The sequence below is a fragment of the Piliocolobus tephrosceles genome, chromosome 2, assembly GCF_002776525.5.
Source record: "Piliocolobus tephrosceles isolate RC106 chromosome 2, ASM277652v3, whole genome shotgun sequence".
NCBI lineage: Eukaryota > Metazoa > Chordata > Mammalia > Primates > Cercopithecidae > Piliocolobus > Piliocolobus tephrosceles.
Window position 1 is genome coordinate 7553904 of NC_045435.1, and position 24797 is coordinate 7578700.

At 39.9% G+C, this 24797-nt stretch overlaps 1 protein-coding gene across 2 annotated transcripts in view; it reads right to left on the reverse strand.

Moving 5' to 3' along the window:
• CMSS1 (cms1 ribosomal small subunit homolog) overlaps nt 1–24797 on the reverse strand; it is a 374148-nt gene that overhangs the window by 19698 nt on the left and 329653 nt on the right. For both annotated transcript variants that reach the window (XM_023212043.1, XM_023212035.1), the window contains exon 2: nt 12648–12736. In XM_023212043.1, the coding sequence (XP_023067811.1) occupies nt 12648–12736 (89 nt within the window). The remainder of the gene's footprint in view (nt 1–12647; nt 12737–24797) is intronic.

Genomic DNA, 24797 nt, shown 5'->3' on the forward strand with positions numbered 1-24797 from the left:
TGCTACTAGTCTGATAACAGTCTCAGCACCACAGTATCTAGAGTAATCTGTTCTGCCTGTTGCCTTGACCCCCGAGTACCCTATACAGTTTAGTGCTATTTTTACCCTGAGGGTTTTTTCTAATGTAGAAAAACAGGAAATTTGGACTAAGACCTTGATTTATAAAATAGAATGCCCCAGATTCCATATTTATTAATCATAAGCAGGAGTATAAAATGTTTCCTGTGCTGGATCTTTTATGCAACATTGTCAAACAAGTTGCCAAGTAAGATATAAAATGTAAGTGAAAACTTATTCTGAATTTTCCTTGATTAACTTTCCATTCCAACCAGAGAATATGCAGTTTAAACTGATAAGCTACTAACTAAAGCAATCCTGTCTCCACTGGCTCTGTTAAAATGATTACAGATGAATCTTTCTATGAAAGCTTGCAGACAGCCTGCAGATTGAGAATGTCTATGGCCTGAAGTCAGAGAGAAAGATATAATACTACATAATTTCTTCAAGACATGTGGCCAAAGACCAGCGGTTTCAAGATTCTCTTTTAGTTATTACAGAAATAGATTTTAAAAGTTCAGGATTAAAGTGACATGGGAAATCTTGAAATTTTAGTTTCCTTTCAGATAAAACAAAAAAACCTGCAAAGAGCAATTGCATCATAGCTAAAGAAAAGAGAGATATGGCTTCTTTTATTTAGAAAGTTAAACTGTCTTGTGGATGTTGATACATGCCAATTTGATGCTGGTACATGCCAATTAGAAACTGTGCCAAGGCCACTAATATGTCACAGAAGCTGCCAGATGGTCATAAGAGTACAATTACAAACCAGGCCAGTGCTCAGCTCATGTTCCTAAGGCAAAGGCCGGGATATGATTAGCAGATCCCTTAAACTATACTGTATTATCTCCACCAGTATGAAAGTTTTTGGGAAGCATATTTAGAAACCTGTTTCATCTTCTTATTTAGCGTATGGAGGTGTTCTCGAGGAACCCAGTTTAGTGTACTGGTTGTATTTGTGCTAGGTTTACAAAGCCAATGAACTAAAACATGACATAAATCTAGAAATAAGCTCAATTGTAAGAATATGGACTCTTTAATTTTGGGAGAAAAAACAAAAATGTAATTCTGAATCATGCAAAGGAAAAAGAAACATGCTCGATGAACTGCTTTAGCTATGATATTGCTTCAGGTAAATGACAGGTTCAAATTCTTACATCATCCTAAAGGAAATGCAAAATAATCTTTGGTTTTGGAGACTAGTTACTTTAGCTGGCTGTGGTAGGGTGCCAGTGAAGAGGCCAATTTTATGGGGTCAATTTCCATAGAGGTAAGATGACTTTATGGAGAAATTCAAATCCACAGTATTGAAAATGCTTACATTTAGTTAACTGCCTTATGAATGCTACTGCTTACCCTCAGGGAGACTGGGTAGGAAGATATGGAAGAATCCAGCCAAGCCACTAAGCATTTCTAGAAATCAATTCCAAAACTGTGTGACTTTGACAGTTGATAGCAATGTCATTTCTTTATATGAAATGTAGTAATTTTAAATACATAGTCTGAAGAATCACACTCCCCTAAAAAACTGTGGCTTTTAAGGTAAGCAACTAGAGCATATTTTCAATTCCTTAAAGTATCAAAAATTACTTTACGAATGATTCTCCTGATTAAACATGGCAAATGAACCTCACAATGCCAGTAAACTGAAAATAAAGGGCATTGAAAAGGACCTGTTGAGCAGGATCTATGTAAAACCCAAGACACCAGGAGAAAGAACAACAGTAATGGAGAGATTTCAACAACTTTTTGGAAAATGGAAAATGGCTGGAGCTGGAGAAAAGTGACTTGGCACAGAGAGAAAGCTAGCATCTGGGTTTCAGAAGGGGTAGAAGCTAACAATAAGTGAGTCTTTGACTCACTGAACTCTGAGAAGGTCCAGTATTTGGAGGCACAAAGTACTACAGAGAGTGAAGGGTTAAAAAGAAAGAGATTGGCTGAAAGTTTATATTTAGAATGATTAGCTACCCCCGTCCCCTACTAGGTGGTATCTCCTACCCTGGTAGCCAAGCAACTATCCCATTACTGCTTCCTTTCACCTTGCCTGTCCTGCCAGCCAACTGGGGATCTATTTTCTTAAGTGATCAAGAGGATCAAGGCTGGGCCAGGGGAGAAAGGGCAGAGGCGGAGGCTTGTCTCCATTTCCTTCCCCTATTCCATGCTTATATATTGCAGGCGGGAGACTACTGAATGCCTCTTCGGAAAAATGTAATGGCCTAAAAGAAATACCATCAGAGAGTGACATTTGGGAGTTCCATAGCAAAAAATCCAGCTTGTTATCCTATCACCCTACCATGAATACACTAATTGACAAAGCCCACTCATCAATGTTTTAGTGTATCTCTCTTCAATAAGAATGGATAGCTAAGATTCATCAGTCATCTAAGGAAAGTCTCCAACACAAGAGCAAATAAATAACAAAAAGAAAAATGAACCTAGAGAAAAGTGGGATGGTACCTCAAAATAATGATAATTAATATCCTCAGAGAGATAAGGGAAGATTTTGCAACAATGAAACAAGAACAAGATGCTGTAAAAATGGGAAAAACAGTTAAGCATTAAAACAAATAAGAAAGCTGGGATAAAAATATACGAGGAAGGCATGAAGATAAAGTAGAGGCAGTCTCCCAGAAAGAGATGAAAAATGAAAAGGAAAAAGTGGTGAGAAAATCAGAGAACCACCCCAAGAGATTCAATTTTCCAATAAATGGTATTACAGAAAAAGAGGTGACATAAAACAGTAGGGGGCTTGGCATGGTGTCTCATGCCTGTAAACCTAGTGCTTTGTGGGGCCAAGGTGGGAGGACTGCTTGAGGCCAGGAGTTTGAGACCAGCCCTGGTTACATAGTGAGACCGTCTCACCAAAAAACAAACAAACAAAAACGCTGGGCATGGTGGCTCATGCCTGTAATCCCAGCACTTTGGGAGGCTGAGGAGAGCGGATCATGGGGTAAGGAGTACAAGACCAGCCTGACCAACATGCTGAAACCCTATCTCTACTAAAAATACAAAAATGAGCTCGGCATGGTGGTGCACGCCTGCAATCCCAGCTACTTAGGGGGCTGAGGCAGGAGAATCGCTTGAACCCGGGAAGCAGAGGTTGCAGTGAGCCGAGATCACGTCACTGCACTCCAACCTGGGTGACAGAGTGGGACTCCGCCTCACAAAAAAAAAAAATTAGCTTGTGTGGTGGTGAATACCTGTACTCCTAGCTACGTGGAAGACTGAGGCAGGAGGACCTCTTGAGCCCAGGAATTCAATGTTGCAGTGAGCTATGATTGCACCACTGCACTCCAGCATGAGTGACTAAGTAAGACCCTTGTCTCTAAAAAGGAGTCATCAAGGAAATAACACATGACAAAATAAAATTAAAAAAAAAAAAAAAAAGAAATAATATGTGACAAACTTGTGCTGCCTGAAGGAAACTTTATTGAACATGAAACTCCAAATTGAAAGCCCATTAGGTATAGGGTACAATGAATATGAAAAATACCCATTCCAAGGAACATCACTATAAAATTTCAGAAAATTATGGGCAAAGAAGATTCTAAAAATTTCCCCTTCAAAATATAACATATAAAATACAAAGGATCAGAAAAAAGAATAGTGCCAAGATCTCTAAAAAGCAATAATGGATATTAGAACTTAATGGAATGATGCTTTCAAAATTATGAAGAAAGTTTATTTGCAAATTAAACTTTTATACCCAGCGAAAGTATCAATCAAGTGTAAGAGTAGAATAAAGACATATTCAGATATATGAAGTCTCAAAAAATTTACATCGTACCTGCAGATACTGAAGGCTGTATTTCAGAATACAAAGGGTGAAACCAAACAAAAGGAAGCTATGGGATTTAGCCAAAAAGGAGTCCAGCCCAGGAGGGTGCTGAAGGGGCATCCTAGGATGACAGTTAAGAGGTCTCAATTGTGCAGTGGGCCTGGAGAATAACCAATTTGGAGTGAAATAGAAATATGGAGTTTTGCAGGAAAACAAAACAAAATCAAATGACTAACCTATTTGAACATATGGAAAATATTATTCATGGGCATGTGGAAGAGATGTTGGAACATATGGAAACAATTAACAATAGGAACAGAGAAAGCCATGCAAATAAAGAGATGAAGCAACTATTAATGCCATGAAAATAAAGAGTTGTATAAGAAAGGAGGGATGGTTATAGCTTCTTTCTCTCAGCATTGAGCAATATTTCCATCATCATAATGGTGTAATAGTGACAACTGTTTTGACCAAAATGTGGTATCTCATTGGCAGGGGAGGCAGCAGTTGGTGAGGGAATAGGAAGTATAACAGATAAGAGAACTATGTCCTCATATGCTAAGTCAGGATGTCAGTAGATTACATCAGACATTGCTAAGTCAAGAAATATCAGTGTAAACTATAAGGCAGAAAAGTAAGGAAAAAAGCTAGAGAAGCTGAATTTTTCTCTTAGTAAATAAGTAATATTGTTGATTTTTAAATTTTTTAAATTTTTATGAGACTGCCTAGGCTGGAGTACAGTGACATGATCTCAGCTCACTGCAACCTCCGCCTCCCGGGTTCAAGTGATTCTCCTGCCTCAACCTCCTGAGTAGCTGGGATTACAGGAGTGTGCCTCCATGCCTAGCTAATTTTTGTATTTTTTGTAGAGACAGGGTTTCACCACATTAGCCAGGCTTGTCTTGAATTCCTGACCTCAAGTGATCTGCCCGCCTCAGCCTCCCAAAGTGCTGGGATTAGAGGCATGAGCCACCATGCCCAGCTGGTATTTTTAAAAAAGATATGTATGATTATTAGGTTGGTAAGAATAAAAAAATTTAAATTGCCATTTTATAACAAAACAAGCATGTTCATTATTAAGATAAAAACAACTTAGAAGTGGCTTTTAGTTTCTTTTGGACATGGTAAAAGTTATTCAATACACACTCACCAAAATGTCGAAAATTAAAAGGCCAGTAACTCCAAATGTTGACAAGGATATACAGCAACCAAAACTCTCACACACTGATGGTGGGGGTGCAAAATGGTACAATCATTTAGGAAGAAGATCTGGCAGTTTTTTTTATGAAACTGAAGATGACTCAGCAAGTGTCATGTATTTACTAAAGAGAAATAAAAATTTATGTTCTGCCCTGATGTGAACACTATACAGACATCACTATGTACCCCAGAAATATGCAGAATTATTACGTGTCAATTAAAAATGTAAAATACAATAAAAAGCTTAAAAACCATTCCCCAAGAAACTTGTATGTGAATATTCGTGGTGGATTTATTCATAATAGTCCCAAACAAGAAATAGCCCTAGGCTCGGGGGGCTCATGCCTGTAATCCCAGCAATTTGGGAGGCCCAGGTGGACGGATCACCTGAGGTCAGGAGTTCAAGACCAGCCTCGCCAACATGGTGAAATCCCATCTCTACAAAAATACAAAAATTGGCCGGGCCTGATGGCGGATGCCTGTAATCCCAGCTAGTCGGGTGGCTGAGGTGGGAGAATCGCTTGAATTCAGGAGGCAGAGGCTGCAGTGAGCCGAGAATCACATCACTGCACTCCAGCCTGGGCGACATAGCAAGACTCCATCTTTAAAAAGAAAGAAAGAAAGAAAAAAAAGAAATAGCCTCAGGTGTCCATCAGTAGAAGAATGGATAAACAAAATGGTACATTTGTATAAGTGAATACTACTCAGTGTTCTAAACTGAATTGTGTTGCCTAGAAAGTCGTATGTTAAAACCCTAACCTCCAATGTGACTATATTTGGATACAGGGCCTTTAAAGAGGCAACTGAGTTTAAATGAGGTGTCATAAGGGTAGAGCCTCAATTCAATGTGACTGGTGTCTTGATAAGAAGAAGAGACAGCAGGGATATGCATAGACAGAGAAAAGACCATGTGAAGACACAGTGAAACAGCAGGGATATGCACAGATTGAGAAAAGACCATGTGAAGATATAGTGAGACAGCAGGGATATGCATAGACAGAGAAAAGACCATGTGAAGACACAGTGAGAAGGCCATCTGCAAGTGAAGGGAGAGGCCTCAGGAGAAACCACACCCGTAGACATCTTGATCATGGACTTCCAGCTTTCAGAACTGTTGTTTTAGCCACCCAGTCTGTGGTATTTTGTTATGGCAGCCCTAGCAGACTTAATGTGCTCAGCAATAAAAAGGAATGAAATACTATACACTGACATGGAGGAATCTAAATAATACTGTGTCGAATGAAAGAAGCCTTAAACAAAAGAGCATGTAACTGTATGATTCCATTTCTAAGACATTTTAGAACAGGCAAAATTAATTTTTTAAAAAAAAAATCGGAACAGTTGTTGACTCTGGGGCAAGGAATTTAGCACAGTGATTGACCCAGGTGGCATGAAAGGATTCTGGGGGTGATGATCCTGTTTTTTTTTAATCCAGATTGGGCTTTGGGTTACACAGTTGTATTTATTTGTCAAAATTCATTGAAAGGTATATTTGACATTTGTACATTTATTGTATATTAACTTTACCTCAAAAGAAAATACATAAACTTTAAGACACATATTAAACATTAGTCATTGATAGGCATGCTGAAGTATCTGGGGTGAGTGTACTGATTTTGCAAACTACTCTGAAATGTGTCAAAAGTAAAGTGATTGATGAAGACTGTGCTTGAACAACACGTTATGAAATTTTGGACTTTGAAGACATGGAAGGTGAGAGCTTGAAGAAAGAAGAATCTTACTGGAAACTGAAGGAAAGGGACTCTTTGTTATGCAGTGGTAGAAAGTTTAGCAATACAGTTCTCTGAAATTATATGGAAAATGTGTCTACTGGCATGGGGAGTCTAGCTAAGGAGATTTTCAAATAGTGTTGAAGGGGACACCTGATTTCTTCTTGGCTCTTACAGTAAAATGAAGAAGGAGTTAAACTGAGAGGACTATTAAAGATGAAATCAAGGGTGTGATTTCAAACCATTTGTTAAGACCTCAGAAGAAACAAAGATGGTGCCTCAGAATACCATTCAGTCACACAGGAGCACTTTAAAGAAATTAGGGGTGTGCTCACAGATTTTCTCAAACAAGATGCCTCTAGGAAGCTTAAGGGATATTGCCTCATATTCTCTCAGCAAGGGCCCAAGGTAGAGAAGAGATTAGGGGTGTGACTTCTGCCTAATGGAGTGAACCCCCAGAAGCATCACAGGTGACACCCACAGTTTTTAAAGGAGGTATATATGTAGAAATACCACTAGTTTGGGCTGAGAGAGTCAGAGAACAATGAGAGCAGAGGCCTTTGGACATGGAGAATTCTGTCAAGAAGCAGGCTGCATTAGATGCTCAGTTGCAAACACATGCTGCTTTTCATAGAAAAAGAAGAGGAGGAGGAGGAGAAGAATAATTGGAGGACAAAACAAAGAGGAGGAGGAGGAGGAGGAGGAGGAGGAGGAGGAGGAGGAGAATAATTGGAGGACAAAACAGGAGGAGGAGGAGGAGGAGGAGGAGGAGAATAATTGGAGGACAAAACAAAGCCCAAAGGACAGAGTCAAGAACCACGGAGAATTGCTCTTAGGCCTCGACACTTAATAAATAAACTGATACTTGCTTGGATGGCCTTCAGAATGCTGTGTACCAATGACTCCATGTGCCTCCTCTTTGCCGCCTTTTGATTAGAAATGTCAATAAAGGTTATCCTACACTTGTCCTACCACTGTGTGTTGAGCATGTGGGAGAGGTAACTTGTCTCCTTAGTTTCATAGGTTGAGAAGAAGAAATGTACTCAAAGCGCTGTACTTAAGGAATTAAAACTGAGGAGCCCCAACTGCACCTGGACCTGATTTAGATGACAAGATTTTGGATATTGAGCTCACACTGCAATGGGATGAGACTTTGCAATCCTTGGAGGGGTGAGTATATTCTGCATGTTGAAGGGATGTAAGTCATTGAGGGGTCAGAGGAAGAGTGTGGCAGCCAGATTCCAGGATAGCTCCTCAAGATCTCGATCTCCTGGTAATCTCTTTGTAATCTCTTCCCCATGAATGTAGCCTGGATTTACTAACTTGCTTAATATGGCAGAAGTGACGAGGTGTTAACTCTGAGAATAAACTATAAAAAGATTGTGGTTTCTGTCTTGGGTGCTTTTGCTGGTTCCCTCTTGGATCACTCGGCCTGGGGAAAGGCAACTGCAGTGCTGTGAGGCAACCCTGTGGAGAGGCTCAAATAGTGAGAGATTGAGATGTGCCAATAACTACACAAGCGAGCTGCAAGGTAAACGCTCCCCAGCTGAGCCTCCAGCCCCAGCCCACAACTTGGCTGGGACCTGATAAGAGAAGCTAAATGTTTTTGTTTTCTTTTAAGCTGCTAAGTTTTGGGCAATTTGTCAATGAAACAATAGATTCATACAAAGAACAGAACTGAGATAACATAATGAAAAGGAAAAAGGTGAATCAGAGAATGAATAGGACATAGTCCTGTTTTCTTTCAACAATAGATAAGCATAATCTTGGAGATAAAGAGTGGAAGAAATATGAAATGACCAATGCTCAAATAAAGCAGTAGCAAGAAAATACAATAGTAGAGAAAGGAAAGTAAGAAGGGAAAGGGAGAAACACTCCTGCTGAAGATTCCTTTATGATTAAAGGAGATAAACAAAAGGACAGCAGAAGAAAAAAGAAGTCCACTGTGGTCTCTGAGCGGGAGAAGATGGGTCATGGAACCACTGAAATGCTACTGACATCATGGAAGCATCAAGGAAAAGTCACAAAATCCTTTGTAAGGGTTTATATTCTGGGAACCATAATTACAAAGTCACTAGGGCTGGCTCTGAAATGACTGATGTTGAAGAGGGAAGAGGGTGATGCAATCTCTAGGAGGAGGGAACTCATCATTTATTTTGGAAGTGATTACTAGGGAAAAAAGAACTGTTGGCAAATCTTTATACTCACATTATTAAGCAGGCCAAGGATGATTATTTAGATGTGAAATGGTTGCTAGAGATGAGGTAGTTGCATGGATTTAAAAACTTTAAAGTTATAAATCTTCTGCCTAAAATACGAACAAACTAGAGGCAGTAATGTATTCAGTGACACAAATGTGAGGCCCAGCTACGGCAAAGGAGGGAACATCATCTATCTTGACAGATGCTCTTGCCTGGTGATATTAAAGCCTAAATGTGTATTACAGCTGAGAGCATCATGCCAAGTGGTTCCTGTACAAGCATAAAGAAAAACTGAAAGAACAGAACAGTCTTAAACAAATCTGAAACAAATCTAAAATTTAAATATAGCATAACATTTTAAAAAAATTGATCCAGAAAAAATGCAGTTATATTTAGAAAACACACATCTGGCCATATCTGTCAAAGAAGAGCCCCAAACTGTGTTAGGTACTACAGTGGACACAAAAGAAACCCTGGCCCCAAGGGACTTACGAACCAGCTGGAGACTCAAGCTCTACGAGTGTAAACAATTAGAGAAGGGCTCCTGAAGGGACAGACAGTATGCCTGACAAGTAAGTCATCCTTGGGGTGGTGGGATAAGTTCCAGAGGGAGAAGAGCAGTGGCAGAGAGAAGACGAAGGAGGCCACAGGGGAGCTGGGTGACTGTGTGGGCAGGCAGGGATGGAGAGGACAGACTCCAGCCCTGAATGTCAAGCTGGAGGAGCCTTTCAAGGAGGGAATTGTTTTGGGAAATCAGGGATGTGGCTGGAGGAGGGATAGGGCATCACAAGGCCCCAAAAGACCTCTGCAGGTAGCTGTGTCAGGGAGCTGACAGCTCACAAGCTGGACAAAGGGCTGAGATGGGAAGAGTCATGAGAAAACTGGGATACTGGTATGGTCATTCATTCCTTCATTCACAAATAATGAGTGCCAATTAAGGGCAAGGTTCCGTTCCAGGTGCTGTGGAGACGCACAGATAGAATCTGTCCTTGAGGTGAGCCTCCTGGGCATAAGCAGGGACCAAGATGGGCAACACTCATATGAGGCAGAGGGGCACACACAGATTCTCATGTCAATTCAGAGAAAAAGGGTATTTCTCTGGCCAGGGACATTAGGATAGGGTTGGAGAAAGGGGTTAGGGCATTTTGCTTACCGAGCACTTGGACTCTTCAAAGCAATTTGGTGGTGAAAGAAATTAAAGCAAGAGAAAGGTGATTAAAATGGGCAGTAACAGCTTAAGGTTTTGTAATTATTTTTTTGCTTGGCAGAAAATAGCAATGGCATGTGACCAACAAAACACGTTAGAACACAGTTAATCCGATTTTCCTCAGCTGAAAGAGAAAGGACAGGTAAAAAGGGAAGTGAAAGCAACAGTATCCTTGTAGCCTGGCTCATAGCCAACCAGATGGGCGATGACCCCCAGAACCTGTCTCTCTGAGCCTCTGAGCCTTGTAAAGTGGGTATCACCTACCTCCTAGGGATGCTGTCAGGATTATATGGTACAGTGTGCTTTATACAGTGACAGTATTAACCGCTCAATAAAAGGTCTTTTTTGTTTTGCCAATGGGTCCAGAAAGAGTAAGGAACAAACAAGAAGAAAATCAAGGGGAAACCAAGAAAAAAACGAAAGCCAATGGAGTATAAAGAAGAATACATGCAAATAAGTCCTGTAGGTAGACATTGATTAGAGGCAAAAGTCAAAGAGGGCGTGACTATGGTATGATTAGTGGGATAAGCTACGGAAAAATTAAACCCCACCTTGAGGAAATAAATTGAAAAGCTAAGGATGTGTTACCCTGTAGGTTTCCAGAAGAATGATTAAAATTAAAACCAGTATAGGGCCTTTGAGCAAAATATTTAATGGTTGGAGAAAAAAACCAAGATGATTATATATTAAACATGTATGCCTTTCTGCATATCCCTTCCCAGGAAGAATAATGGACAAAATAAAAAAGATTATAATATAATTATTAACTATAGCTATAATAATGAACACTTCAGTGATTCTCTTTGATAACCACTGTTTGAAGTGCTTATCAAGTACCAACTCATTTAATCATCATTACAACTCTGTGAGGCAGACATAATTATTACCATTTACCAAGAAGGTGACTGAGTCACAGAGAAATTTAACTTGCCCACTTGGGTGGGCAAGTTAAGCAACACTATACTAAATTGCTTCTTACAGTTATCCTGAGCTGGGTCACAAACTTTGGGTAGAATAACACTCTGGTGTAATGAGTTTAAAGCACCTACAATAAGAATAAGAACCCAAATTGTTGCAATGAAAAATACAGTAACTTTGGATTGGTAGTAGACACTCCTTTAAAAATTCACACATAAGCCAGGCACTGTGGCTCATGCCTGTCATCCCAGCACTTTAGGAGGTCAAGGGAAGGAGGATCACTTGAGCCCAGAAGTTCGAGACCAGCCTGGGTAACACAGTGAGACCTCATCTCTACAAAAAAATAAAGAAATTAGCCAGTGTGGTCCCAGCTGCTCAGGAGACTGAGGTAGGAGGATCACTTGAGTTTGGGAGGTTGAGTCTGCAGTAAGCCATGATTGTGCCATTGTCCCCTAGCCTGGGCAACAGAGCAAGACCTATTGCCTATCTCAAAAACAAACAAACAAAGAAAACCCCAAAAAGCCCAAATCACACAGATTTATTAGGTTGGTGCAAAAGTAATTTTTTTAAATTAAAAGTAATGGCAAAAACCACAATTACTTTTGCACCAAATTAAATACCAATCAGGTTTGATGGAAACCCAAGGAGAAAAAGCTACAAATGGATGTGAGTAGCATTTCTAAAGTCAGTAGGAAGATTTAAAAGGCAATAAAAGGTCACAGGTTTAGGAAAAAAGATTATCCAAATGGCCAATTCTGATAATGCAAAGGCCACAGATCCCCTGTTAAGAATGCATATGACAGACCATAATGCTGGGTAGAAATAAGGTCCCAGGAACCTGCTGGCAGCATGGCCTGGTGCTGTAATCATGCACTCGACTGTGTGATAATCCTCTCTATCTATGCTATTTGTCTCCTTTTAGGAATTGTACCCAAAAGCATAAGGCTGAATTTTTGGCAAAAATGTGATGTAAGAATCTAAGATATCATTATTGTGAAATACATTTATATAGTTAAAAAACATTAGGAACCAGGAGCAGTGGCTCACACTTGTAATCCCAGCACTTTGGGAGGCCAAGGCAAGGAGATTGCTTGAGCTCAGGAGTTTGAGACCAGCCTGGGCAACACGGGGAAACCTCATCTCTACAAAACATAAAAAATTTAGCTGGGTGTGGTGGCGCATGCCTGTGGTGTCCCAGCTACTCGGGAGGCTGAGGTGGGAGGATTGCTTGAGCCCAGAAGGTCAAGGTTGCAATGAGCCATGATTGTGCCACTGTACTACAGCCCGGGTGATAAAGCAAGATCCTGTCTCAAAAAAAAAAAAAAAAAAAAAGAAAGGAAAAAAAGGGAAGAAAAAGAATTAGAGCAAAAAACAGACCTTGCTGGTTTACATGAAGGAAGCATGGCCCATGGCCTTTTCAAACAGAAAGAAAGTAAAAGGCTCTCTTAAATCCCACCAACAACCGATATTAGGACACGGGGAGTTCAACAACAGAGAGGAGGAAAAGGCTGATTTCAGAATTTAACAGCGGTGGCTCTCCCACAGTGACCCCTCACCTGTTTGGTTTCCTCTGAGGGTACAGGAACTGGAACTGTCTCCTGCTGCATCACTTCTGTATCTCCTCCCCCTTCACCATCTGATGCTTCTAGAAAACATAAAGTTTGAAAATCAGAAAAGTCTCTCTCTCTCTCATTGCTAGTGCAATCTTGGTACCACCTTTCTAGAAGGTTCTCTCTCTTCACTTTTTAATTCTGCCTCAAAGAAGCTGCACTTAAGGAAATGATCCAAAGTGAAACAGATATTTAAGCACCAAGATGGCAATCTCATTTATAAAACTGGAAAATTAAAGATTACTTAGATGTGTCACCTTAGGAGGGAATGTTTTATTATAGAATATTCATACAAGAGGACGTTTTGCAACCTTTAAAAAATGGTATTTATTAAGAGTTTACAATGACAAAAGGCTGTCTTATGATGATAATAAGAAGTGGTCAGGGCGAGAATTATTGAGTGGCTACTACATGTTCAACACTATGCTTCATAGACGTTATTTTATTTAATTCTTACAGTATAACTACTGATTACAGATATGAAATCCCTTATTCTTAGATAAAAAGACTGCTGTTTAGAGAGGTAAAGCCATTTGCCCAAGGTCACACGCCTGGGAACTAACGTCTTTTTGAGTCCGAAGCTATCCTCAGCAAGTGATGCCTGCACCCAGAACCAGCCAGGCCTTGACATTAGATGCTGGCCCCAGGGGAAAATGTTAAGATTGTGACAAAGGGATTACAGGTCATGAGAAATTCCTAGTTTGAATTTTTCAACCTTTCCACAATAGAAAAAATAAATTCTTACCCTAAGAATCAGGAAAAATAAAAGTTTTAACAGTTTTCCTATTTATAAAGCTCTCCTGACGAAACATGGTGACCAGAAGGTTCTTATTTCTCCTAATATCACACTGCCTTTCAGGTTTTAGTGCTTGCTTCCTTTACACAAATTTTTGATCTATCAAAGACTTTACTCATTCCCTTGAGTTTCTCTGTATATCTCAAAGTGAGCCTCAAATGTGAATTTGTGAACATGTTCTGTCAGAGTTCATATTTAGGTCCAACTTAACCAGTTTGGTAGGCCCGAGCTTTTAAATGTTTGCATACTGTGATGGCAAATCTTATATGTCAACTTGACTGGGCCATGGGGTGCCCTAATATTTGGTCATACATTCTGGGTGTTGCTGTGAGGGTGTTTTTAGAGAGATTAACATTTAAATGGATAGACTGAATAGAGCAGATTAATTTCCATAGTGTGAGTGGGCATCATCCAAGTGGTTGAAATAAAAGCACTGACCCATCCTTGAATGAGGGAGAATTATTCCTGCCTTTCGACTTGAACTGAAACACTAGCTCTTTCTGGGTCTCAGGCCTATCATGTTTAGACTAAAACTGTATCATCTTCTCTAGTTCTAAGGCCTTTGGACTAGAACTAAGCTATCAGCTCTCCTGGATCTCCAGTTTGCCAACTCGCCATGAAGATCTTAGGGCTGGGCTGGCTAGCCTCCATAATCATGTTAGCCAATTCCTTAGACTAAATCTCTTTCTTTATATAATCCTGTTGGTTCTGTTTCTCTGGAGAACCCTGACTAATATGTGTACTTTTTTTTTTTTTGAGACGGACTCTCTCTCTGTTGCCCAGGCTGGAGTGCAATGGTACAATCTCAGCTCACTGCAACCGCCACCTCCCAGGTTCAAGCGATTCTCCTGCCTCAGCTTCCCAAGTAGGTGGGATCACAAGCACCCACCACCATGCCTGCCTAATTTTTGTATTTTTAGTAGAGATGGGGATTTGCCATGATGGCCAGGCTGGTTTTGAACTGCTGACCTCAGGTGATCCGCCTGCCTCGGCCTCCCAAGGTGCTGGGATTACAGGCGTGAGCCACTGCACCCAGCCTAATATGTATACTTTTAAGTGTGCAGCATGAAGAAAAAAGCCTACCTAATGGGGTACTGAAAAATAGCAGGCAGATTAACAGGACCTTTGAAAATGAACAATTAAATTGTCATTAAAAGTATTTATAGGATCTTTGCTTCTAGGAAGATAGCTGTAGTAGTTACACTGTTCCCTATCCCTCTGGCGAAGCACAATGAAAAATCCTAGACATTATGTATTTTAAAAAATAGAAAGACTCTGAAAAGTTGAGAGAAGATAGCAGACCAGCTAGGGATTTTAGAGACCAAGAATAATTCCATGGCAAACTCCCTGGGTTATCTTTTTGCCCCATTATCCCAGACTAGGAGCTGAAGAAGGCAGCTACCTGGAAATGCCAATGGAAGCAGACCAAAAAAGCCCCAACAAAAGTCTGCTCTCTCTACCAAAATGACCAAGAAAGAGGAAGCCTAGCAAGACTAAAACCTTTCAGACAATAACCACTTGACTGCAGCCAACACCACAGAAAAAACTGCGACCTCATCCTTACCACCAAAGACAGGATGGGGAGCCTAGACTTCCACCCTTGACAGAGTGTAATGAGGCATTCCATGATGGACCCCTCAAGGCTCCATCTCCTACCAGGGTGATGTCAGAGACATACTGGGAGCTGGGATTTTTATCCCCAGAGGGTGGTAATGAGCCCTCATCCATCCCCCACTGCCACCACCACCACCACCACTGCAGTATCAGTGGTGACCACATGAGGAGCCTGGACTTCCATCCCCTCCTGGCTGTAATGAATTATATCCTTCCTCTCCCACTGGGATGGTGTCAGAGGAGGCTTAGTGGAGAGTTAGGACTTTCTACATTACCCAGCAGTAATGAGGCCAAATCCACACTAATAGTTTCAGTAACCATTAAAAAGGCTATATAGAGAGATGTACTCAAAAACACCAAGATAAATCAAAGTGGGATTCTACAATATGTTCAAGTAATCCATAGGAAGATAGGGGACCAACCCCTGCTCCTCCCCTGCACAGAGCTGCAAAAATTAGTGAACAAAGAAAAAAAGACATACACAGATTTAAACCCCCAACATATCAATGAATATATTAAATGTAAATAGCCCATACATACCAATTTAAAGACAGAGATTGACAGAATGAATTTAAAAATATGGCCGAACTATATGCTGTTATAAGAAACTTCAAATATAATGATACAGGCAAATTGAAAGCAAAGGGATGAAAAAAGACATAATATGAAAATATTGGTCAATGGAAAGCAGGAGTGGCTATATTAATTTCAGGGAAAGCAGACTTCAGAGCAAAGACAATTACCAGAGAATGAGAAAGACATTACATAATGATAAAGGGTAATCTGTCAAGAAGACATAGCAATCCTAAATATGTATGCACCAAACAGCAGGCTCTACATGCTTTGTAGAACTACAGAGCATGTGAAGCAAAAACTGGTAGAAATAAAATGAGAAATGGATAAATCCACAATTGACTTGAAACTTTTAACAGTCGTCTCTTAAAAATTGAATGACTAGATAGAAAATCGGCAAAGATATAGAACTGAGTGGCACTATCAAGCAATAGGATATAATCAACATTTGTAGAACAATCCAATCAACAATGGCAGAATACATACTCTTTTCAAGTGTCACAGAAGGTATACCAAGGCAGACTATATTCTAGGTCATAAAACATCAACAAATTTAAAAAGAATTGAAATTGATAAACAGCATGTAAAAAAGCTTTCGGCAACATTATGGCTAATGATCAAAGGCCAAAGCTTTGCTCCTGATTGGGAACAAGGCAAAGATGTCAGGTCTTAGCAGTCTTATTTGACACAGTGCTAGAACTGTTAACCAGTACAATATCACAAGGAAAGGAAATAAGAGGCATATACATGAAAAGGAAGACAGCAAACTGCCTCTATCTGCAGACAACACGATTGTGTACATAAAAACCCCAAGAAATCTAAAGGCTACCCCTAGTTATGTGAAAATTCTTATACTGGCTTCTATCAATGGGGGCTCCTTTCTCCCAATATTCTCCAGCCCATCTTCATCTGGGATCCTTACGGGAAACTATGTTTCTCCTTCTTTCTCTTGCCTCTGTACTTCTTTCTACACCGTTGGTAGCCTGTACCTTGTAAATAGGCACATAATTTTACCTTGTCTTACAATGTGTGCTGGTGTTGCATAAATGTTAGCTTTTCTCTCCATCTGAACTGTAAACTCTCTGAGGGTACATATGAGTACCCAAAGTACTTGACCCAGTGTTGACTAAAAGTAAAAAGGACTCCCCATACCTATTGCTTTATTTACATTTTTATTATAAAGTAACATATATTCTCTATGTAAAGCATTCAATCCAAATTTCCTCATATCCTCATATCATAAAAATCCTTTGAGGTAAAAAGAATGACCTACAAATAAATAATTGCCAGGATCAGCCCCATAAATGTTTAAAAATCAATGAATGATCTTAAAAAATATAAACTCTGTATTCCTCCATTCCTCAGAATCTGCTAGCTGAAGAACACAGTCTATATTTAAGCAATCTAGTTGAAAATAAATACAGTAGTCCCTTGGTATCTGAGGGGACTGGTTCCAGGACCTGTTTCACCTACCAAAATCCACAGATGCTCAAGTTCCTGATATAAAATGATGTAGTATTTGCATACAACCTATGTACATTCACCCATATACTTTAAGTTATCTCTAGATTACTTATAATACCTAATAATATAATGCTGTGTATAGAGTTGCTATATTGTATTGTTTAGGGAATAATGACAAGAGAAAAAAGTCTGTACATACTCAATAAAGACACTTTTTTTTTTTCAAATATTTTTGATTTGTGGTTGGTGAAATCTACATATGTGGAGCTCGTGGATATGGAGGGCTGACTGTAACATAGTTTTAAAGGTATGTGACACTTATGCAACAAAAACTACAAGAAAGATTAAAATACCTTGCTAATAAAATGCTCTAAATCTGAGTTACTTCTTGTTCCAAAAAGTTACTTTATCTGATACCTTTTAACATATTAAATAAGATCATCTTATATCACTGTAAATTGGATAATGTAGTTGTTTCCTTAGTCTGTGATGTTTTTTGATTCCAAAAGAGAAAACTGCTTTTCTGAAGTAAGGAGGCTAGTTCTGTGATTTCCATTAAGAGAATACTGAAAGAAAAGTATGGGGACCCAATCTAGCCAGGTTGGCTCCAGTACTCAGGTTCCTCCAGGACTGCTGGGATTTGAGAAGGCTAAACTGGGCCTGTGCCACTCATTCCCCGTGGTTGATTCAGCCAGTTAAGTGGAGTCACTAAGACTGCATTGCCTCTTCCCCAACTCCTTGAAGAGTCTACTTAAAAAAAAAAGACACTGCCAGATGGGACTGGTTAAGTTATTCCAAAAGAGAAGTCATCAAGTACACTGTCCTTTTTCAACCCCTGGCAACAACAGTAAATGAAAATAGAAGGCTGCCCATCTTCTCTTTCCCTCAATCCCTACCTTCATCTTCTTTTTGGTAAGTATCTGAAATCCAGTTTCCCATCATTTTCCTTAGGTTTCTAGGTACTTGCTTGCATAAACCATTGAAGACCCTGGGAGGGGCCCTGGCAATGGGATCATACAGTCAATTGTTCTTTAAAATGTGCAAGAGTATGTTAAGACCGCTGTCTTCACCACAATATCTTAAGACCATTGTCTGTTTCCACTCAGAATTCTCCTGCCACATATCTCCCAGGGAGTAGTGCTGGATGGCTGGGAGCATTTTGGGGGATCCATTTAGAGGAAGCTAGTTGCACATACATTTAGTTTGAATTTAATGGGAGTTTTATGTGGTTTGCAATCACTTTTGTCTATGATCAAATGATTGCTAGCTGTTCTCGTGCTGGCTTCCTGCACTAGATACCCTGTGCTAACTCACCAGACGTTCTGACATAAAGTGGGCAAGGCCAGAGGGTGTAGATCATGACACAGATGTGGCTAGAGCATCAGTCCCTAGAACCACGTGGGAAGTGGAGGAAGAACCAGGTTTGGAATGTAGGAAACCTGAAACTAGTCAGTGGAAGATTCTTCTAATCATAAAAAATATAAAACTGTAAGCAGAGAATTAGGTTCTCATTTTTGCCTATTTGAAATTGAACGTCTCTCCTGTAGGATACATATAGTAGATGGTGCACTGTATATGACTGAAAAGAAACTATATGTTTTTTCTTTATTTGATGAGGATGAGTAAAATACAAATTTTCAGAATTGCTGTGGTTGGGGCAGCATTGTTTTTTTGTTTTTTCTTATTTAAAATAACTTCTTTCATACCTAATTTTTAAATTTTGTTTTTTTTCTTTTTCTTTTATACTTAATTTTGTATCAGGAATTTTGCATTCTTTTTCTAAGACAGGGCCCATGACATTGCATAAGCTCAGGCCTCAGAAAAACCTACATCTGCCCTGGCGAACAACCTTGCTCCTCTGTCTTTATTAGTTCTCATAGTTAGGAAAAGAACAACAGGTTAGGGGTTGTGGCTCACGCCTATAATCCCAGTGTTCAGGGAGGCTGAGGCGGGAGAATCCCTTGAAGCTGCGAGTTCAAGACCAGCCTGGGCAACATAGTGAGACTGCATTTCTAAAAAAGAAAGAAAGAAAAAGAACGGAAAACGTAATATGGATGAATTTCAACAGCATGATGCCAAGCAAAAGAAGCCAGGCCCAAGAAGTTATATAATGCATGATTTTATTTATTTTAACATTCTAGAAAGGGCAAAACTATAGGGGCAGAAAAAGGATCAGTAGTGACCAGAGACTGGAAGTGGGGGACTTCCGGGGGGTGATTTAAAAATAAAAGCATCAAAGAGACCTCTTAGCAAAACAATAGAGGAATAGAAGGAAGTTTCATGAAGCTGAAAGCAGCTTCTTTTGAAGCAAGGATAGTGTGGGGGATTATGGATTGTGGGATTAAAATATCTGGGGTTCAAATCTCAGCTTCAGCAATGATTAGTTGTGTGATGTTGGGCAAGTGTTACAAATTAATGGAAGTTAGCTTCAATCATTATTTTTTAAAGTAAGGTTTATTGAGGAATATTTTACATATACTAAAAATAACTTTTACTGAACAGTTCTATGGATTATGCATACAGTTGTGTAACTGCACCCAGTGGGATCAGCATACTTTTAAGGTAAAGGACACAGGGTAAGTAGGTGTTGGGTTTGCAGAGTAATATGAACATTATTGATAACTACTCAACTCTGCTGTTCTAGTTATACACTGCCCTAGGCAGTGTATAAAAATGGAAATGGCAGTGTTCTGATGAACTTTATTTATAGAAACTTGTCCTGGCTGGATTTTTTTTTTTTTTTTGAGATGGAGCTTCACTCTTTGTTGCCCAGACTGGAGTGCAATGGCGCGATCTCAGCTAACCTCCAGCTCCTGGGTTCAAGCGATTCTCCTGCCTCAGCCTCCTGAGTAGCTGGGATTACAGGTGCCTGCCACCATACCCGGCTAATATGTGTGTGTGTGTGTGTGTATACCTATATATGTATATATACACACACATATATGTATACACACATATATGTATGCATAAATACATATGTATACACACATATATATGTATGTGTATGTGTGTGTGTGTATATATATATATATATATATATATTTTTTTTTAGTAGAGACGGGGTTTCACCATGTTGACCAGGCTGGTCTCAAACTCCTGACCTTAGGTGATCCACTCACTTCAGCCTCCCAAAGTGCTGGGATTATAGGTGTGAGCCACTGTGTCTGGTCTCTTGGCTGGATTTTTAATCAATTTAAAAAATGTTTCAAGGGTTTTTTTTTTAAGAGTTTAAACTTTTCATTTTATTTTATTTTACTTTAAGTTCCAGGATCCATGTGCAGAATGTGCAGGTTTGTTACATAGTTATACATGTGCCATGGTGGTTTGCTGCACCTATTGACCCATCCTCTAAATTCCCTCCCCTCACCCCTCACCCAACAACAGGCCTTGGTGTGTGATGTTCCCCTCCCTGTGTCCATGTGTTCTCATTGTTCAACTCCCACTTATGAGTAAGAACATGTGATGTTTGGTTTTCTGTTCCTGGGTTAGTTTGCTGAGGATGATGGCTTCCAGCTTCATCCATGTCCCTCCAAAGGACATGATCTCATTCATTTTGTGGCTGCGTAGTATTCCATGGTATATATATACCACATTCTCTTCATGCAGTCTATCATCGATGGGCTTTTGGGTTGGTTCCATGACTTTGCTATTGTAAATAGTGCTGCAATAAACACGTGTGCATGCGTCTTCAGAGTAGAATGATTTATATTTCTTTGGGTATATACCCAGTGATGGGACTGCTGGGTCAAATGGTATTTCTGGTTCTAGATCCTTGAGGAATTTCCATACTGTCTCCCACAATGGCTGAACTAATTTACATTCCCACCAACAGTGTAAAAGCGTTTTTATTTCTCCACAGTCTTGCCAGCATCTGTTGTTTCTTCACTTTTTAATAATTGCCATTCTGACTGGCGTGAAATGGTACCTCATTGTGGTTTTGATTTGCATTTCTCTAATGATCAGTGATGTTGAGCTTTTTTTCATATGTCTGTTGGTCACGTAAATGTCTTCTTTTGAGAAGTGTCTGTTCATATCCTTTGCCCACTTTTTGATGGGGTTGATTTTTTCTTGTAAATTTGTTTAAGTTCCTTGTAAATTCTGGATATTAGACCTTTGTCAGATGGGTAGATTGCAAAATTTTTCTCCCAATCTATAGGTTGTCTGTTCACTCTGATGATAGTTTCTTTTGCTATGCACAAGCTCTTCAGTTTAATTAGATCTATTTTGTCAATTTTGGCTTGTGTTGGAATTGCTTTTGGAATTTTCATCATGAAGTGTTTGCCCATGCCTGTGTCCTGAGTGGTACTGCCTAGGTTTTCCTCTAGGGTGTTTATGGTTTTGGGTTTTACACTTAAAACATTAATCTATCTTGAGTAAATCTTTGTATAAGTTGTAAGGAAGGGGTCCAGTTTCAGTTTTCTGCATATGGCTAGCCAGTTTTCCCAGCACCATTTATGGAGATCATTTCCCCATTGCTTGTTTTTGTCAGGTTTGTCGAAGATCAGATGGTTGTAGATGTGTGGTGGTATTTCTGAGGTCGCTGTTCTGTCCCTTTGGTCTATATGTCTGTGTTTGTACCAGTACCGTGCTGTTTTGATTACTGTAGCCTGTTCCTGAGTATATAGTTTCTAATTGTTAGGTACAGATGTCTATGTATGATCATAAACTTGTGTTTTAAAAAATGTTACATGCTGGCTGGGCACGGTGGCTCAGCCTGTAATCCCAAGACTTTGGAAGGCCGAGGTGAGCGGAACACGAGGTCAGGAAATCGAGACCATCCTGGCTAAGATGGTGAAATCCCGTCTCTACAACAACAGTGTGGTGGCGGGCACCTGTAGTCCCAGCTACTTGGGAGGCTGAGGCAGGAGAATGGCACGAACCCAGGAGGCAGAGCTTGCAGTGAGCCGAGATCATGCCACTGCACTCCAACCTGGGCAACAAAGCAAGACTCTGTCTCAAAAAAAAAAAAAAAGTTACATGCTTATGAATTTTAATCTCTTATATCTATCAATTATTGGGGTGTGTATTAACATCTGCCCCTCTCATTTTGAGCTTGTCAATGTTTTATAGTAATTCTACCAATTTTTATTTACATATTTCATAGCTGTCTTAGGTGCATGCAAGTTTAGAATTGTTATGACTTCCTGTAGAACTGTTCCTTTTATCATCATGTTGTGGCTCTATTTTTAAAAATCCATTTTATTTAGTTCGGTATCATTTTGTGGGGGAAGTTCTGTATTTCTAGAGGTCATCAGCTGTTCTCTGGGAAAGCTACATTATACACACTGAAAAGTCATGCTGGATACACAGCTATACTTAAACAGTCTAAAGTGTTTTGCTAAAATTACTCAATCCCTAGGAGCCAGAATGTTTTATTTGGCCAGGGCTGGGAACTACTCTTCAAGAATCATGTTCCCAGCTCATTAAGATACTCCCACCAGCATCACTGAGAAAGAACACAATTCCCATATCCAAAGAACAGGACCCTGAGACTGAACTCTGTGAAGGCCGTGAGGCCATGACAGCAACACAGATTACAGGGAAGGAAAGAGGAGGAAAATGCAGTGAAGGCAGTGAGCAGCCTAGCCAAGGAGGAAGAGGCTCTCAATTCTGAATCCACCTATACTCACAGAGGGTGTGTAACCTCTGTATTACACAATAAAAGGTCAATGTTTTACTGCTTCTGCACATTTTTCAAAATAATTACTACAGATATGTTATGACTAGAAAAGAAGGGTTTATAGTCAATTAGGCCACATGATCAAATAATCATATGGCCTGTAAGTGTATCTCTCATTTACTCTAATTATTCAGAATGCCTGTTCTCACTCTATCCTTGTCTCCTTCCTTTTCCATCAAAATCTCACCCCTACCCTTTAAACTTCAGTTCAGGTTTTCCCTCTGTAAAGATCTTCTGAAGGCAGAAACAAGAAACAAGACTGTCTTAGGGGATAATGTAGCAAGCAGTTACAACTTTCACTAGGAAAGGAAAATGGGGCAGGGCCTGTAGGCAATTGAGGAATTCACTGAAGGAGAGTGCAGGAGGAGCAGCAAACCCAAGACAGGCTTGTCATGCCCACTGCAGGGCATCCGGTTGCTTCGAGGGAGCTGCTTGGAGGAGCTCAGGTAGGTTCGGCCCTCAGCCTCCTGGCTTCAAGTCCTGCGGTCCTGGGGTCCAGGTGCCGGGACACAGGACCGCTCAAAGCTGTGGGCATGTGGTGCTTCATCAGGCTTTCTATTGGCGTCAGTCCAGTTTTGTTTGTTTTTTTTCCCAGTTATCATCTCTTTCTTTTTGCTTTTTTGCTGTCTAACATATGGCAAAAAACTGGGCATGATCTATCTTCTCCATTTCTCAAGCTTCTTAAGATCTCGTCTTCTCTCCAAAAGATTTGACAAAACAAATGCTTCTGGATATAAGCCCTGTGATTTGGTTCTCTATCAGAAGTTTTCTTGTCACTCTGAACTGGAAAGAGGAGTGGGTGATCCTTTTTCTCCTTTCATTTTGCCATTTTTAGTGGCAACAGCTATAGCCTGATGTACATTAAAATAATGCTCCTATTTTCCTACCTACGGCAACAGATCTAGAGTTTGCTTACAAAATATGTCGCCTGTACCCACAGAAAACTTTAAAGCTAGAAAATTTGGACTAGGATGGTAAAACACTGAGCTGGAGTTACTTCACGGGTCCTGATACCCTGACGGAAGGCAAAGTACTAAGAACAAAAAGATCATTTGAAAAACACAACTAAAGAAAAATGCCTCAGCTTTTTATGGGATGCTTAAATGCTACAAAATTTCTGTTGCTAGCTACAAGTCAGCAGAACTTAATGGTTATTTTCTAAAAATTTGACTGTTCCAGGTTAGTAATGCTGTATTCATTTATTTTTAAATATGCACACAGGAAGTGAGGTGCAGTGGTATGCATCTGAGTCCCAACAACTTGGAAGGTTGAGGCAGGAGGATCACTTGAGCTGAGGAGTTCAAAGATAACAGTGAGCTGTGATGATGCCACTGCACTCCAGCCTGGGTGACAGAGCAAGACCCTGTCTCTTAAACACTGAGACACACACACACACACACACACACACACACACACACACACACAGGAAAGGCTCCTCAGGAATCATCAGTCCACATCAGGGGCTTAGGTGACATGACATGAACTTCAGGCAAGTATTAAAGCTCCCAATCCTTCTTCCTTTCTAGTTTGTGTGAAATGTTTGAACATTTATATATTTGGTGGCAGTTTTCAAGCTGTGAGCAATTTCAATTCAATCTTTTCTACCCAACTTTTACAGTTAAATGAATAGAGCCATGGATGCTGGTGGTGGCATTTTGGGTCTGAATACTTGTACATTTGGAAGCGTTACTATATAAATTCTTCATTCTTGGAATAGAAACCAATTCTAATGATAACAGCTCTTATATAACCCTTATTCTGTACAAGGCACTGTTCAAAATGCTCTTTGTAAATAACTCATGTAATTCCCGTATCAATCTTATGAGATGGGTATTGTCGTTATAATCTGTTTTACAGAGGGAGAAATGGAGGCACCTGCTCAATGTTAATAAGAAAGAGAGCCAGGATTTGGGCCTACACAATATTGATTCAAAGTCTGCTGTGTACAATATTGCCCCTCAAACTTGGA